The 18,598-nt window shown below is 35.6% G+C and overlaps 1 protein-coding gene across 4 annotated transcripts in view; it reads right to left on the bottom strand.

Moving 5' to 3' along the window:
- ldah (lipid droplet associated hydrolase) overlaps positions 1 to 18,598 on the bottom strand; it is a 260,164-nt gene that overhangs the window by 34,441 nt on the left and 207,125 nt on the right. For all 4 annotated transcript variants that reach the window (XM_028797385.2, XM_028797383.2, XM_028797386.2 and 1 more), the window contains one exon: positions 12,418 to 12,658. In XM_028797385.2, the coding sequence (XP_028653218.1) occupies positions 12,418 to 12,658 (241 nt within the window). The remainder of the gene's footprint in view (positions 1 to 12,417; positions 12,659 to 18,598) is intronic.

Genomic DNA, 18,598 nt, shown 5'->3' with positions numbered 1-18,598 from the left:
CAGTTTTAAAGGCCTGGAAAGGAAATGACGTCAACGTTGCAGGAACTGGCAGTGGCGTCCTCGTGTCCGGAAGTGACGTCATCCTTGGGGCCGGCAAGAGGCGGGATTTCCCGGGAAAGGTCTGCAAGGGACTGAGAGAGATAGTACACTCCGCCGCCCCCTGGCCTGGAGCAGAATTACTAGTGTTTAGGCCCTTCAGCTGTTTCCCATGCGCATGTGTGTGACAACATATACAATTTTATACAAAAAGTAGGCACAGGAGTGTGACTATCATTAGGGTGTAACATCATACTTGCCCCAGCGTCACATGGAAATTAAAAAAAAAACCTTCAAATAAAACAATAATAAATACAAAGGAAAAAAAAGAAGTCCAAATATTATTTGAGTAACCTGGGCATTGATTTGGATTCATTCTGCGTGCTGTAAAATAAAGTATAATTACTGTTAAACCGAATGCAGTCAGCGCAAATTTGCTAGCAATGTTTCCGAACACATCCTTACTCAGTTTCCGAATCAGTCTTTTCAGTCAAAAATTGCATGAATGCATATGACGGTAGTGACATTTCAAAACTAAAATGGTCAGGTAATCTGCGATAATCTGTTACAATGTGAGGTTGATTTGAATTAATTACTCTTCTACTTAAAGGCAGTAAGTGTAACTTTTATAAAGTGTTTGAAACCATAGATACAAATATGCACGTAAATTATGTTATAAGTATGACATTCCACAAATATAGGTACCTGAAAAGTAAGGACTGATTCATAAAAAATACTGTAACTCAAATATGGCCATAAAAAATCACATTTGTTTATTTGAAATTATCGTATGATCCAAAAAACTCATGTCTTAGCTTAGATCAAAAATGATTTATATATTATCAAAACTTCTAACCTCAAAATTACAAACGACGGATGCAATCAGAATTTATAAGCATTAATCAGGTGTTATTGTGACAGCAAAATAAATGTCAATGTAATAGCAAAACATGTAGTACTAGATAAGACATGCAATTTTATTCCACAGCCACCCTAAACCTGAAATGCTTTGGATCATACGTTAGAAATGTCATTAGGTGACAATTGTTTAAGACAGATTTGATTGTTGACTGAATTAATCCCAGACATGCAATATTTTCTGTCTTTCTCTTCCATGGCCATGCTTGTGGTATTTTTTTAATTACTTGTTATGTATGTATACTTGTGATCAAATTAAATGATTGAAAGTAAAAAAAAAAAAATACAAGATTTTGCCAAGTTAAAATTCCAAAAGAGGAATATATATTAAAATTACTTGTTTTTGTTATTTTTTTATAGTGAAATTCTCCTTTAGTATGCAGCACAGTTCCTTATGGATCATTTCTCTTTTTTGTATCATACTGTATATAAATTACATAAATATACCGATACTTCTTTCTAAAGTTACATCATTTCCAGTGCTACTGCAATATTATGTATTTTTAATCAATGTCACTTCATTTTCAAGTTTACAAAACATTTGACAATAGTGGTTCCCATAATGTACGCATATTGGCACAACATACCCACAAAGGTGGGTATCCTATAACTTCAATATGTGATGAAAATAATTATTTTTTGTGATGATTACTATCAGTATTTTCAATATATAATTTTACAGTAAATGTTAAAAGCACTGTAGTACTCGTATATTTATAAAAATTACATGGGCCATTTAATAAATTATGCAAACATCGGTAGCAATGCAAAGTGGGTAAGGCAATCCTAGTGCAAATGACTTCACTTGTAGTTAAAGACTTCAGAAATCAAATTGTGTGTTAGTTACAATACATAGTTTTATTATTTTGTTTGAATAAAAACATACAAAATGTTTGATATGCATCTATGTATAATGATGTACCTAATCCTAGGGGGCCCCATTCTGTCTAGTTACACCCCTGAGTAGGCACAAAAAAAGCAGTCTTTGATAGACTGTGCACTGATATGCTTCAGGAAAAGCTTCAAGTGTAATCAATGCTCAAAAAAGTTTATAGTGACATGCTGTTTGCTTAAAATAAAGAAGCCTATTTCAACGGTTTTACTTGACATTATCATGTCCTACCAAAATTGCTATAAATAAGTACAACATTTCGATACTCTTGGTTTCTGTTGTATTATAAAAAGTTCAGTTTTACTTACTAAATTGTTTTTTGCAGTATGTTCTGTGTCAGAGTTCATAGTGCACTATGTCTTATATATCTATGGCTCTCTAATGGCCAAAAGGCTTTTTTTTGCTTTTTTCTGAAAGACTCCGGATTAGTGTCCACATCCCTCACATGCATATAAAGGCACGCTCTTATGCCGCTACTACTACTTTTTTTTTTTTTCTTTTGGTCAGTATCATTTACCATGAACATGGGGACGTGAAAAAGAGCAAAACAAAATAAATAGAGATAAAACCTGAAACCATAAGGGAAACCACCAACTACTGAAACCACTTTTTAGCATGCACTCAGTAAAACACCCCCAAAAATAATATACATATAAGGCACTTGACAGAGCACACCATAAAACAATTTGCAATCTAGTGGGTTCAAACCTTTAGAAACAAGTATGCTAGTAAACTGATAAATGTGTGTGATAAAAGACTAGAGGTGCATCTACATCTGCAAAAGTCTCCTTGTATGTGCAACTTATATAAGCACTTTAAAAAATCTAACCCACATCTTTCTGCTTTTTAAACAAGTAAGTTTGTGCTGAATATTCCTGACAAAACTGGTTTAAGATAGGAATGAGTTAAACTTTGTAAGTACAGTAAGCTCTCTTTCAAATTAAAGCATAAATACTTAATAACAATTTTTGAACTCAAAGTCAAAATTCACTTTTCTGATGTTCTTTGTTTTGCTTGCAAAGAACCTTTACTTTGACTTGGCATTTCATTCTTGTGTATTTTCTTATTTGATTTTTAACTGGTTTCCAAATATTTAAATCCATTAACAATAATCTAAGTTTGGTACTTAGCTCTGCTTCCTGATTGCCTATACACTGCATATTTAATACTTCTTGCATAATTAATGTTGTTTATCATTTTTATTATGATCTAGTTCCTATTGCTTCATAGGTAACTTTGTGAATTGTTTAATGGTTGAACCAAGTGTTTCCAGTTAGCATCTGATTAGTTATTCACCAGCTTGGAAGCACAGACTCCAAAAGCCTACAGTATCTCACTCTGAATGCTGGCATCACCTTAGGATCAACTACTTCAAGCTTATCATCTTGAATCTACTGTAAGTGAAATCACTTTCTAAAATACTAAGAAATACACAGCAGCTTGGTTTTAATTCAGATCTACTGCAGACAATCAGGGGAACTCTTAGGTAATTGATCTGTTAAGTCAGACCATCAACAAAACAAGATCCATAATAAGAAAAGTAGAGCCTTGGAAAGTAAGTAAAATAATTTTATCAGACTTGTCTGTTCTTTAGCAGAGCTCTGAGATCAATATTATTTTTGAATTCAAATGGGAAACCCTAATAATGGGTCTTATTTTTTCCAAAAAACATTGTTAAATACACTCAAATGAAATGTGACTTTCTGTGAGTAAACGGGAACTATTTCTCAGAAGGCCCCTAGAGCATGGCTGTCAGTGCTGAAATGAATTAGCGTCTCATCAAGGTTACAACCTGTGCTATTCCAAACGATGGCAATATCAAATACAGTACACTGCATTAGACAAACACAAGCAGTGCACTCCAATAGAAACTATTACTGTGCAAAATAAAAAGGACACACTTTACATTAGGTTCCCATTACAAACTAATTACTAACAGCCTATAAACACTTTAACTATGCCATTAACAATTATACCATTAAAAACAATACGACTTGTGAAATACAGTATGCTACTGTAATTTTCATTAATTAAAAATTCTTGTTTTATAACATGAAGACTGCTTGTTAATAGCTGCTTATAGATACCTAAACTGTTACCAATAAACGTATACTCTGTTTAGACAGCAGTGACCTTTACATGATTATTGCTTTGAAAAATGGTATATAATAGAATCAAAATACCAGTATGACCACAAAAGGTCATTATAGTAAATAACTAAAAACTCTTTTCACACTATACATAGTCTTTTATATGTTACTTAAAAAATCACTCAATAAAGTAAACACTCACTGATGTTTAAATAAATTCACTATTAAATTACACTGAAATACAGTACTATATTGTCTCGAAAGAAGAAAATGCTGTATCATCAGCACAGTTTGCTAAGGTTGACATCTAAATAGACTTAAAGGTCAAATAAAACAAGGCGTCATTTTATGCTTTGAAGGTCATCTTGTAGAAAAAGTAATACAGATACTAATATTTTGAACCACATTATTGCGTCATCTATTTTCATTTTGTGCAGGTGTCATAATAAAACACAAAATGAAAGATTTTCCTTGAAATACCTCAATATCAAAGTAACAGGGGATCTTACAATAGTTGCATTTATGTAAAAGCATGCTACCTTATTCATTGCAAACATTCTGTATGTGCTTTACAAATATCCATACACATTAAATGAAGGGAATAACTTACATGGCTATGGATGCAAAAAATTCAATCCTTGTTTTTCAAGAATTGTCCAGGGTAAAGATGAGTAATATGCCAGCAGCTACAGGAGGTTTTCAGGCCATATAAAATGATTTATAGGTTACAGAAATATGCATTGCAAATATTAAATAGGTTATACAAAAATAAAGCAAGAAAATGAAAATAGTGCTTAAAGAATCAAAAAAATCTATTTTTTCATAATGACATTATACAGTACATTTTAAAAAATAACCATATATTGGAAATATACAACCAAAAGAAATTAACTTATTTGTAATAAATGTTGTATTAAAATATGGAATCTTAATGTATGGGCGGCACGGTGGATCAGTGGTAGCGCTGCTGCCTCGCAGTTAGGACACCCGGGTTCGCTTCCCGGGGCCTCCCTGCGTGGAGTTTGCATGTTCTCCCCGTGTCTGCGTGGGTTTCCTCCGGGCGCTCCGGTTTCCTCCCACAGTCCAAAGACATGCAGGTTAGGTGGATTGGCGATTCTAAATTGGCCCTAGTGTGTGCTTGGTGTGTGTCTGTGTGTGTCCTGCGGTGGGTTGGCACCCTGCCCAGGATTGTTTCCTGCCTTCTGCCCTGTGTTGGCTGGGATTGGCTCCAGCAGACCCCCGTGACCCTGTGTTCGGATTCAGCGGGTTAGAAAATGGATGGATGGATGAATCTTAATGTATTCATTTTTGTTTGTTTTTTGTCATTTATGAACATAAATGCAGTATGATAGTTAAAAGAAAATTAAATTGTAATAAATAACATAAAAAAGCTGATTAGCAACTATTATGACAAAAATAAATAAATCATGCCTTTTACTAGGAAACAACTGGTAATCATGTTAACATCTTTGGAAAAATGCTGCTTACGTAAAATGGACATTTTGGCCTTAGTACTGAAAACTCACAGAATTGCAGGAGTAATAAAATAATTATACTTTCAAATAGGTATGTTAGCATAAAAGTCAAAGTGATCATGATTCTGTGCTTTGTAAAGGAGTTTCCTTTGATTCATTCTGTACTAAATGTTCCTGATTTCTACCATGCAAACAAAAACATAGTTGCAAAAAGATTTATGAAACATGACTTAGAAAGGGGATTTGTAGCTTGCTAAGTTTATTTAAAAATAATGCTGTTCTTAAATGTCAAAGAACTCTACCAGTTAATACATTATACAACAAGAAATATAATTACAGTTAGCCCTCTGAATCTGTACATTTTGCATCCACAGATTCATCAACTGAGGGTCATAAATATTCATGAAAAAAAAATTCTAGAAAGTTCCAAAAAGCAAAACTTGAATTTGCCACATTGCAGGCACAATACTGAATCCTTGTGACTGATGTGATATGTAGACATACCCCGCGGGACACCTGCTCTTGACCAATAGGGAGAGACAGGGTTAGGCAGATACATCAGCCCTTTGATCTCACCCATTGAGGATCAGTAAGGATCCTAGCACTGTCTCATCTTCATAAGCCTTGTTACAATTTTTACTTCCTCTATACTCAAGTTTGACCATCTTCCTTGTGCTATAGCAGAGGTGGTGTGCAATTGTAGCAGGGCAGATCTGAGGACCTCACTAAACTATCCAATTGCTAGTAGGGATGGGATGCGTGTGCAAAGTACAGGGATTCAATCGGTGCAAACTCAAAGGCTAAGAGGGATTGTGAAATGCTATCTCTCAATGAGAAAATAAAAATTTCAGATATTTTGAAAAGCTGCATTTTGCACAAGTAGGCCATAAGGCCGGTAAAAACAAATTGAGCATTCACACAATAAAGCAGAAAGAAGCTGAAATTCGTGGAAGTGTTATTGCTGATAGTGCTATTATAAATAATCTGGAGATGATTTAAAGTATAGGGGAGGAATATGTGTAGGTTATATGCAAATAATGTACTATGCCATTTTATATGGGGGACTTAAGCATCTATGGCTTTTGGTATTTGTGGAGAATTCTGGAGTCAACCCTAATGGATACCAAGGGACAACTGCATAGTGATTAGGCAATTCCTCCAAGCTACTTCCATAACAAGCTCTGAAATGACGATAGTTTAATTTTCTGGAAGACCGTACAAGCTATATTTATTTTGTATTTCTGGCAAATTTGTTAAAAGTCATGTTAGAATATCATGTCTGTATGTAAGTATTTATATTATGTGTAACATATACACTATAATGTACCCCAACCTGTGAACTCTGGGCTTACAGGCTTTATATAGCTCAAAACAGAACATAATAACAGGAACATTATCTCCCACATAATGCAGGTGAATGTGTAATGACATGAAGCAGGAAGTATGACATAGTGATTAAGGTAAATGACTCTAAATCACAAGATTTCAGTTAGTTCCAGACTGGCACATTATGCAATCCTGAGCAAGTCAGCTAAACGTACAATAATTATAATTAGTAGACTGATTACAGCTGTAAAATTCTCAATATGCTCTTTAGCAATCAAATGAATTATAACTGTGTAAAAGTCATATATGATTTCCTGCATGTTTACCCGGAAATATGGGAGGATATAAATGAGATACAGAAAAAAAAACCGTAACTAAGATTTCATAAAATCAAATTCTTTGCCATGCCATTTACTAAAATACATATACAAATAACAGTTCTTAAGCTGCTGCATGGCTAGAAACCCTGCCATTTGTACTTATTCTCTTTTTATTCCCTCTGAACTGATCACCCTTGTAAGATCTCTTTAGACAGAGACTTTCTTAACAGGCTGATTGAAGAGGCTTAATAAAGATCTATAAACTAAAATTCTTGACCACATTTCACTTTTAATGCAACTATTAAAAAAGCAAAAGTAACACTACAGGGTAGTTCTGAAAATAAAAAGCAAATATTGAATTTGGAAAATAAAATGACCACCCAAACAATGATTCAATTAAATTAGAAATAAGTTAAGGATTAAATGGATAGTTGCTGTGAAATTTGTGTGTGTTCAGTACTTAACAGTACCAGATCTGGTCATTAACTGTCTAGCACAGTGGCTCCCAGCCTCAGTCTCAGTCTCCTATGTGGCTGCAGATGTTTGTTCCGACCAGAACAAATCAGTGATAATAATCAGTGATAATAGGTGATAATAAATTATCTAATTTACTTAGCTGTTTTTGTTTGTTCTTATTCTGCATTCAGAAAAGCACAGCAGTATTATTTTACATCTATCAGACATTTAGAAATATTTCTATTCTTTCTATAGCTTTAAATGCCTTTCCCTTTTGTTGTTTGTTGCCCTTCTTCTGTGTCTTACTTAATTTATTGCATCTTAGTAATGACAATTAAAAACAACCAGAGCAGACACCAGGGTAAACAACACTGAATGATGAAAAGATGCAACTAGTTCAGTGTCAGACCCACTACTCAGTAAAAAATGGATTAAACAACCATTATATCTGGAAAAGTAGAATGAAAATGTGGTTGAAGAGTAAAAAACTACATTAGCTCCATTTAACTACTTAGTATATTTTTATAAATATGTACCAAACTTAGTTTTGCAATTTCCACATTGTCCCCAAAACACTTAACTGGGAAATAATAGCTCACTTAATTAGGCTTGGAGCCCAATTAAAAACAACAGTGGGTCTCCAGAACTTAGTTTGAAAACTACTCTTCTAACAAATCAACAAAACAAATTAAAAAAATATTCTATACTTTGCACAACTAAAATAATCTATCCACTCATTAATCCATTTTTAAACTGGATTGATTCTTTTCAAGATAAGTAGGTTACAACCTGCTCCAGCATCCCGCTCATGAGGTGAATCACCAATTAACCTAACACTAAGGTGTTTGGATGGGAAACCAGAGTTACGGTATTACTGAGCAGCATACTATCTTCCTGAAGGAAACCTTCTACACAAAAAATGTGTATTATCATTTAAAGTGGTGGTAAGTAATTTCATAGCTATGATTAAAAGATGAAGTAAAATAGCACCAGTACATCTTTCTTTTGTAACGTGTTGAAAAGAAAGAACTCCATCTCTACCTATCATCTATTAAACTCATCCCAAGGATCAAATCAGATTAAAAAGGGCTGGCAATGCTGGAATTTGGCTATTAAAAGGAAGATACAGTTATGGAACTACAATGAGAGAGGTCTCCGTAGCATAAGCCATTCTCCTTTGAACAAAAGGGTCTACTGGAAAACACATTTTTTTTTAAAGATTGCCATTAAGGGAAGCACACATTAAGTGAAGAACACAGCCAAACTTATTTTAAAATGGCAGATGCTCACAAACATATATGCTGTATAGGCTTTTTGAAAACAACATGGATATACTGCTTTACAGTATGCATGAAATCACAAGAAACATATCAATACTGAAGAACATTCTTGGCTTCAAAATTAAGGTATTCAGACCTTTAAAATTCTTTCTTTGAGGTTTGTACTGATGCTCTATACACTCCATTTTAAATCACAAGAAAAGTCCCACTATTGTTAAAATTTATGAAAAAAAAGTGAAGAACACAATTTCCTACGACTAATTTTTATATACTCTGATTGTGACAAAATACTATTGACTTGGGAAATACCAAACTTATCCTGTAAGTCATTTTCTTTGTACTGTGAGCATGCAATTTGAAACATTAATGATAATAAATTAACCAACACTTTGTTTCCTGGTAAAAGGCATAATTTATTTATTTATTTATTTCACCACAGCAATTCTTGTCACTGAGGAAGTACTCAGTTTCCACATCATCCATTAATCAAGGACTATTCACTGGCAATACCCCATTTTCTTTACATACATAATTGTGCAACGGATGCCTCATAGTCATTTTAAAATACAGATGTCTTATAAACTTTATATAATTTTTTTTATCCTTGTTTGGACTAAACAGAGTATGAAAGAGTTGTTGTCTGCATTATTTTTCCTGCTACAGAGCCCGTCTGTTCAACTCTTCATTAAGGTTTGGCTAGGGCCTGTAAATAGACTAAACTCATGCACTGTGGTTGTAATTAAAATCTGTACACATTTTGTTAATGAAAAAATTAAAAATTGGCTTTCCTTACCTATGAAACTGTGTTTTGATTAGTTTATTATATATATATATATATATATATATATATATATATATATATATATATATATATATATAGAGAGAGAGAGAGAGAGAGAGTTTTTTTTTTACAGCACATTGGCTAAGAATAAGATTATGCTAAAAACCAAAACCATACATTAATTCAACGACATCCTCATTTATTCTAATTATTATTGCATGTTATGAAAATAAAAAAAAAAAAAAAAATTTCTGTCATTCTACATTGTATTATATAAACGATGCTGCTTCAAATTACAGATAAAATACTTGAATCATATTTACATCTAACCATCATTTGAAAATACTATGCTATCAATAGATTTCAAATAAACTGTATTTTTTTCACAAAGGAAAAAAAACAGCACCTGAAATATCAGACGAATTCCCCACACCAAGTAAACACATACTGACCTGCCAGATTAGGAAAGAAGACATATTGGGTTATGAATCTGTTGCCTTTGAGAGTGTTACTTTGTACTTTTCCTTTTAAAGTTTTCTTTCTCCTGTTCAGGATGATAACCTTTCACCTCTAATCACTCAAGTAACCAAAAAAAAAAAAACTCTGTGAGACATTCTCACCAGAGTGTTTTTACTAATGGCTAGATCTGAAATAAAACAAGTAACTGTGCACAAAAATATAATTGCTTTTTTGATGTGTGTTGAGGGAATATTATTTTTAACCAGACTGGTCTGAAGCATTGTTGGACATCTTACAAAAAGAACCCCTTTTTAACTTCTGCTTAATCTGCATTTAAGTTAACCTTACAATTCAAAATATGTGGAAAATATTAGGAAACCTATGTAATAATAATAAAAATCACACAATTATGTAATCAAAATACTAAACACAAAAACACCACACACCTTCAACTACAGCAGCATGTATATAAAATTTTCTATAGCACAGTAACTCAAAATGTTGAAGGTTAAAAGCTCAAAATGTGTACTTTCAAAAGTGGTAATGATTATCAAAAACAATGCAACATTAAATAAGCTTTAATAAATTATCCTTACTCTGAACAAAACACTGTATTTTAGTTAACAAAACATATTCTAATGTCTGTACATTTTCTTAAATTCATTTTCAAAAGTTTTCACTTTCTCACCTTATTTTTTATTTTAGTTTTGTTTGAAGCCGGTGCCAATCCCAGCAACAGTGGCTGCAAAATGGAAACTTACTGAAGAAAAAAGTATTTCATGTAAGAATGTTTTGTTTTTTGGTTACAGCCATGTATAATGCACGTTGGTGTTCAATATACTTCTGGTCAATATACTTCTGGTCAAAATTTTAATTTTTTCTTAAATTAGTAACAATAAGGTAACTGGAGAGCAACATAAGCTTTAAAAATAAAATCTAAATGATTTTACAATAAGAAAAGGTGAACACTTGTTATCATTTGAGTGCACTATATGAAAATGAGCATTCTGAATGTGAAGACCCAGTAGCATTAATACAAAGAAAGCAATCCAAGCACCATAGAGATAGTCACTGCATATATACAACGATGGAGGGAGGCTTCATTTCAAAACTATATGCCTCTACTACACGCTAGATGGCAAAATCCCTGGGCTTTGGGACTTATTCTGATACTTGCTGTGAATAATGGGGCCTGTAGTGCAGTGAGTCAGCCCTGCTAGTAATTGCGGGTGCTACCAGAGGATGCTACAAGGAGTTGTGCTCTCTGGTTTAGAGAACTTCCTAATGACCTGGAAGTACTTCCGATGGGCTACGCCATGGCACCAGAAGTTCAAGATAAAAGAAGCCCCTCAACCTCATTCAGCAAGTCGGAGTTGAGAAGAAAAGGGCAACACTTCTGGGAAGAAGAAGAGTTGGAGGAAAGAAGAAGAGAGAAGAACAGAATCAATGTTGATCATGTTTGTCTTGGTCAGAAAGGTAGAAAAAAACTTTATTTGAATCCGTGAAAGAGTGTGTGTGTCAGTTGTGTCTGAGGTTTGATAATGTGGCGCTCCCTGAATATGGGATGGACAGGCTTCCTGGCAGGAAGTTGTGAAGATCCCTTACCTGGATGGGAGGCTCTGAAAGTACAGAAAGGCATCTCAGCCAAGAGAATAATGGTCACACCTGGACAAGGCAGCCTAGGGGATGGATGGCCATCTCAGCCAGATGTGGTTCTAGTACCTTCCTGGGATGAGAAAAAAGGGAAGAACAGCAAAAGAATGTCGCACAGGGATATCTAGTTCCCCCAAGTGCTAGATGGCAGCAGCCCTCCAAGGTGGCGCCCATTGGGAACCAGCAGGGAATGCTGGGAGATGTAGTCCGGCAATATAGCCCTGCTGGGGACAATGGCTTCTGCAAGGGGGCACTGTAGGGAGATCCTCTCCTCACTTTATGGGTCTTCTGTATGACCCGGAATTACTTCCATTGGGCAGTGACCCTGGCACTGGAAGTACTTCCGGGCACTCAACAAAAGGGACCACACTCCTTTATCCATTTGAGTCAGAGCTGAGAGGACGTGAAGCAACACAAGATTGGAGGAGAGCAGTGCGGTGGTGAAAGGAGAGGAGAATTGAATTGTGAGGAGATTATGAGAAAAAGATTACTTGAACTTGTGCTTTGTGCTTCTTTTGAGAGTATTTTGGGTAATAAACCACTCTTTAATTGAACCTGGGAATCAGTGTATGTTTGTGTTTGGGGCTTGCTGACGGCCCAGTTCCATCACAATATATATTATAATTTGAAAATATTGGGGGAAAAACTTTTAAATGAACTTACATACACACAATATTTAATGCATTATATGTGATCAATGACCACATATGAAAAATATTTTTTTTTCTTACCTGTACAATCCACACTAAAGAGGTTAATGGTGGCAGAAACACATGATTCATCCAGTGTCTGGAGGCGATGCAGCAACAATCTCACCATGGAGGCTTTGATTCTTTCTGGCAGGAAGGAGAGCAGGTAAATAGGCACATACATTGCATAACGCAGTCGGCACAGCATAGGAGTCATAAGCTTTCCTTGAGGCGACTGAGCCATTCGCTCTATTGTTGGAAACAGCAACACAGATTTGAGAACCTGCAGATCAAAAACATTAAAATTCCAAATGAGCACTACTACTTGTTATTAGTGCCTCTGGCATCATATCAGATTCTGAAAATACTTGTCTTTTTGTAGCCCTTTGATGTGGAGTGCAATTTGTCAAATAAATTAATAACTCAAAATGTAATGCTGATGCATGAAATTCCAGGATTGTAGAATATAGTTGCTTTGCTTACTGTAATTGTAATTAACAGTATTTTGCTTACAGCAAAGAGAAAGATGTGGCCATAAGTAGGCATCCTAAAGGATTTCAGATAAATAATAGCTTATGCTTATGCACACAACTCAAGTAACATTGCCACAAAGAATAACATAAGGTATAAGTTTAAGATGCCAACTATGTGAGGATAATTGGATGGCAGGGGAATGACAGGGGCAGGAGTACCAGCAGCTTCACACACAGGGGAAACTTAAATCTCATAGAAGATCTCCAGGAATGAGAAAGACCTTGAAGTTTTAGAATGTAGGAACCATAAGCTTTGTACATGTACTGGATGATCTGGTAAGACAACAGCCTGGGTCTCTTGCCAAGAAAATGAGTAAGAGTGGCTAGGAAGGGCTGGCAGGTAGAATGCAAATCATTTTAGCCAGTAACAGAGGAAGCTACGGCTAGACTGCTTAATGAAGAGGCTGGGGAAAACTGGCTGGATATCAACATATGGTCCATAAGTTGGAGCAGAAAGCTATGTGTCTCTTCTTATACAAACCTGGCAGCTGAGAGGCTGAATGTGATTGAGTTTTAAGGTTGACTGAAAACTTGTGAGTGTAGAGATGAAGGAAGTTGCTAGATGTAGGCTGTGTAACTTTTATTTAAGTGTTAGAAGTTCTGTTGTCTCTATTCCAGATGTGATTTTTAGAGATTGTCCTGAAATGATACTGACTAGACATTTAAAGTCATTCTGCATCAGCAGACCTGGAAACAGGCCAGAGCTGGAAGGTCAAAAGCAGAGTGCTTGGTACTACAGTAATCCCTCGCTATATCGCGCTTCGACTTTCGCGGCTTCACTCCATCGCGGATTTTATATGTAAGCATATTTAAATATATATCGCGGATTTTTTGCTGGTTCGCGGATTACTGCGGACAACGGGTCTTTTAATTTCTGGTACATGCTTCCTCAGTTGGTTTGCCCAGTTGATTTCATACAAGGGACGCTATTGGCAGATGGCTGAGAAGCTACCCAACCAGAGCGCGTATTACCTATTAAATAAAACTCCTCAAATATATTGTGAGCACGGGGGCTCTTCGCACCCCTAGAGGATACGTCCGCTCCTCAAACAACGCTGAAAGATTACCTTCACATTGCTCTCTTCTTTGCTGGGCTTACATATGGCTGCTTTATCAAGCGATATGCTTCCTGCACGGTGCTTCGCATACTTAAAAGATCGAAGGGCACATATTGATTTTTGTTTGTTTTTATCTGTCTCTCTCTCTCTCTCTCTCTGACATTCTCTGCTCCTGACGGAGGGGGTGTGAGCTACTGCCTTCCTTGCAACTGCTTTGTGCGGCGGTACTTCGCATACTTAAAAGCTAAACAGCCCTATTGATTTGTTTGCTTTTCTCTCTCTCTCTGACATTCTCTGCTCCTGATGCGCACTCCTTTGAAGAGGAAGATATGTTTGCATTCTTTTAATTGTGAGACAGAACTGTCATCTCTGTCTTGTCATGGAGCACAGTTTAAACTTTTGAAAAAGAGACAAATGTTTGTTTGCAGTGTTTGAATAAAGTTCCTGTCTCTCTACAACCTCCTGTGTTTCTGTGCAAATCTGTGACCCAAGCATGACAATATAAAAATAACCATATAAACATATGGTTTCTACTTCGCGGATTTTCACCTTTCGCGGGGGGTTCTGGAACGCAAACCCCGCGATCGAGGAGGTATTACTGTACTCAGGTTTGAAGGTTGGTAGGACAGGTTCCTTTCATTAAATAGCCATGTATGTAGGCCTAAAGAGGCTCTAGGGTAACTTTTATGGAATATTTGGATAAAATGCGAAAAGCACCTATCAACATGTTATTTCAATTTGTATATTTTTATCTTCTACATGTCTACTAGCTGTTCCTAGTGCCAAAACAAGTTACTGAATCACAGCAGAATGGGGGGTGCATCACATCAGCTGCTTGTGTGCACCTCTGCCATAACTACTTAATTATCCAGCTGCTTGAATTTGTAACAGTTAAGTTAGATAATCTCCAATGCTGTAAAGCGTAAACAAGGAAATTGAAAAGTCATTTAATTTATCTAGAGATGAATAAAAGAGGAATGGAGCTTCTCAAGGTGTAATGCATATAATTAAAAAAAAGTGGTTAATATTCATATTACACTAAAAACAACCTAATTGCTGTATTAGCTGCAGATTATAATAATTCAATATTTCCCCGACTCTTTAAGTTATAAACAAGCAGTCATAATGACGTGTTGTACATCATGGTCTGTCAGAGGTACTTTAGCTTGTGACTTTAACAAAGATTTTAACTATCTATAACACTCTCTTTAACGCTTCTTTTTTAAAAAAATGTATGTTTAAGAAATATGAAATACAATTACCTATAGACACAACAATCAAATAACAGCAGTAAAAAAAAATCTTTACAGTTGTGTTGGAATCTGGTGTCTATGAAAGCTGTTTCATCCATAATTTTATAAAATCTATTAAAAAATGATGCATTTCAGGCACTGTACTAATACTTATAATGCCATTCTATTATTACTATTATCTGAATATGACCTATTGTTACGAAAATATGTAACAAACAAAAAATATGTCTCTTTAGAAACAACTTTCCAAATTGTTAACTATGTCCTCTGAAGCGTTTGATTGTTACACCATACAAAGCTTTTCTAACTTGTTTTGTTTCTGTCTGTTTACTGTATATGTTGTTTCAACCTGTATACAGTACACTCCTCCCTTGTATTTATTTTGTTAATAAGGATACCAAGTGGGGAAAAAAGCCCTTCACAATATATTCAAACATGACCTTACACAAATTTAGGGCTGTGCAATATCTTAAATTTTCACACTGCCACATCGCTAATGTACAGTATGATACCATCACCTATGCTTATGGTGGGGGTGGGGAGGTTTGTTATTATATAAATGTGGGGATTATAGAATAGCTGCTCTACAATCTCACTGTGTTTTGTTTAAAATGATAACAAAGCACTAATTTATTTCCTAGATTACATTGTTCTTCTTATACTGAAACATGCTTTTCAGCCAATAAAGAATTTTCATAAGGGTCAAGAGACTAGTTTTGCACACACACACAAAAAAATATAATTACTCATCAAGAAAGAGACAATTCAGCTTGACTTCAGGTATACTATCCAAGCTGAAACTCGAGCTAGCAGTTCACAATGACCTCTCAACCTGGACATCTGTGTAAGAGCTAATTTCGCCATTTGACGGCCACTATATTCATCTTTAGCTCTCTCTGCTCTTCTATCCACTTCAGAAGAAAAAAGGGGTAAAAAAGGCCCACGATGAGCTACTATAAATTAGCATAGCACAGGAATCACGTCTTCTGCTGCAAATAAAACTGTTTGATAGGCTTCTTATGAAGTGCGTGAGATATAAAAAAAAATGCACAGTTTGGCACTTTGAGGAAATTTATGGAAATGTTTTATTTCTGTTGAGATCTGCCGATTTTTATATACACTGACCATGTGGCCAGCCAATTGACAACGGATGATATCATCAACCACTGCTTCAGCCCTACAAACATGTTTTGTACAATACTTAACTTTATAGTTTATGTATTATTGTTGTGATAAATGTTTTTGAGATTGAATTATGGTTAACACGACTGTCTCACAGTTTCAAGAACCTGGGTTTTTCTCAGTGCTTCTGACTGACTTTTTGGATTTTGCATGTCCTCTGGATATCCATAAATGTTTTAGCTTGGTTATTTTGGTGGTCATGTTATAGTGCTACTGTATAATTGATGGCTAGATGACAGTCTGAGTGTTTGCATTAGTGTGCATTGTAATAGACTATTTTCTATATATGTTTGGTTCCTGCCTTATGCCTGATAATGCTCAGGTGGTCTTGTTACCCTGGAACATCATACAAATAAGAAGGATAAAAAAAGAAAAGAATCAAAGGCAAGGAAGAAATATGACTTTCTAACACTTTCTAAATTGTGAGACTGCTTTTTGTTGTTATAATAGTACGTGCTAATTTTTCTCCCACATTCAGAGCAGTATGGAAAACAACAAAGTCTGTTAGGACTGTTGGGGATGTAATGGATGGCACAGGCATGTATTAAAGTAACCATGAAGATTCAACACTGTGACACAAATTAAACTTTCCTATAGAGATGCAGGGGTAGCTAAATAAGGAAGTGAATGCTCGAGAACCAAACCAGAAATTAACATTTTCACTTTATGTAAAATATCCTTAAAGAATTTCAAAAGAAAGCATGTCATTTGCCACTGTGCTTTCTTGATAGTGGTGTTTAATGAGATTAATAAAGTTTACCTAATCTAATCTATACATAGGCTTATACCTGTAATACCTACCAAAGGTTCTCTGTCATGATTGATTAAGTAAGCTATATCCTTAAGCAATCAAAATATTTTAAGGTTTCAATGTTTATTTGCACTTTCTGATTACACTCAACGTTTTATCATAGAAAAGTACTAAATGTGAACATCAATATTAGTTTTAAATATAAGTATTGCAATACTGTATTTAGGTTTTGTTCTCTATCTGATGGGAGAGGCTTTGCAACCATGTGACTGAAAAGGATGGCCACCTGGATAGCTTTGAGACAGTTTGACGAAGAATGTCAGGAGATCTATGTTCTGTGAAACGTTTATTGTGGGAAATGGTTCTGTAGTATTGCAAGTTACAGCTTTGCAAGATTAAATAATGATTGAGGCCGAAAGTCCACCACCAGTACTTTTGTCTTGTTGATGGTGAGTTGCAGGTTGTTCTCCCAGCAACAATTGATGAAGTCTTCCACTTCCTGTACTCGACTGTATGATTCGACAAAAAATACTTCTTCTACTTGATAAGTACAAAATAGGGTTTTTAATGAATGTACAATGTATGATTTTCTTAATATTTTCTAAATACAGTGGAACCTCTAGATACGAGTTTAATTCGTTCCAGCACTGAGCTTGTATAGCGAATTTCTCGTATCTAGAACAAACTTCCCCATTGAAAATAATGGAAATCCAGTCAATCCGTTCCGCACCCCAAATATATTAACATAAAAATCAATTTTCCTAACAAATAACACTGATAAATTATATATACTGTAGTCTACCTTTAATAAATAACACTGGTAAATAATATAACTGATTATTAAAAGAATCAAAACAGGTGTCCAAAGTGCAGTAGAGCATTCAATAAATCTTTAAATAAATAATCCTTAAAACAGTTGTGAAGTGGAGGTTTAAAATACACAAGAATAACAATCCTTTAACACGAGGTTAAAACGTCAAAAGGATGCAGTCTTTAAAAAACAGATGACAATCCCCGGTGCTTCTTCTCTGTTAGCGTCTCACCTGCGGGCTCTGCAACAGGCGAGACACTCTTAATGCAGCGGACCTTCTCTACACCGTCCTGCTTCAGCTGTTTGGCTCGCCTGTTCAGCTACACGCGAGCCTGCACTCGCTCGCTCGCTCTCCCGCACCGACTGCCTGCCTGCCTGTGCGCGCGCGCTCTCTCTCTCTCTTTTATTTTACTTCTTCTCCCCCTTAACCGGCTCGCGCTTCTCTATATATGCGGGGAGGACATGGCAGCTGCAGCCCATCAGCCACAGGAACAATCATGGATGTGGGCAGTTTCCCACCTGTGCACTTAATTGAGAAACGCAGACACCGCAGATCGCGGCTCGTAACTGCTACCACGCCCCCTCGCTAAGCCGCGAGCTATACCCACAGCCTGGCTCGTGGCTCGTTACGCGAG

This window comes from Erpetoichthys calabaricus, chromosome 3 (genome assembly GCF_900747795.2).
Source record: "Erpetoichthys calabaricus chromosome 3, fErpCal1.3, whole genome shotgun sequence".
Lineage (NCBI taxonomy): Eukaryota > Metazoa > Chordata > Cladistia > Polypteriformes > Polypteridae > Erpetoichthys > Erpetoichthys calabaricus.
This window is presented reverse-complemented; position numbering and strand designations above follow the sequence as displayed.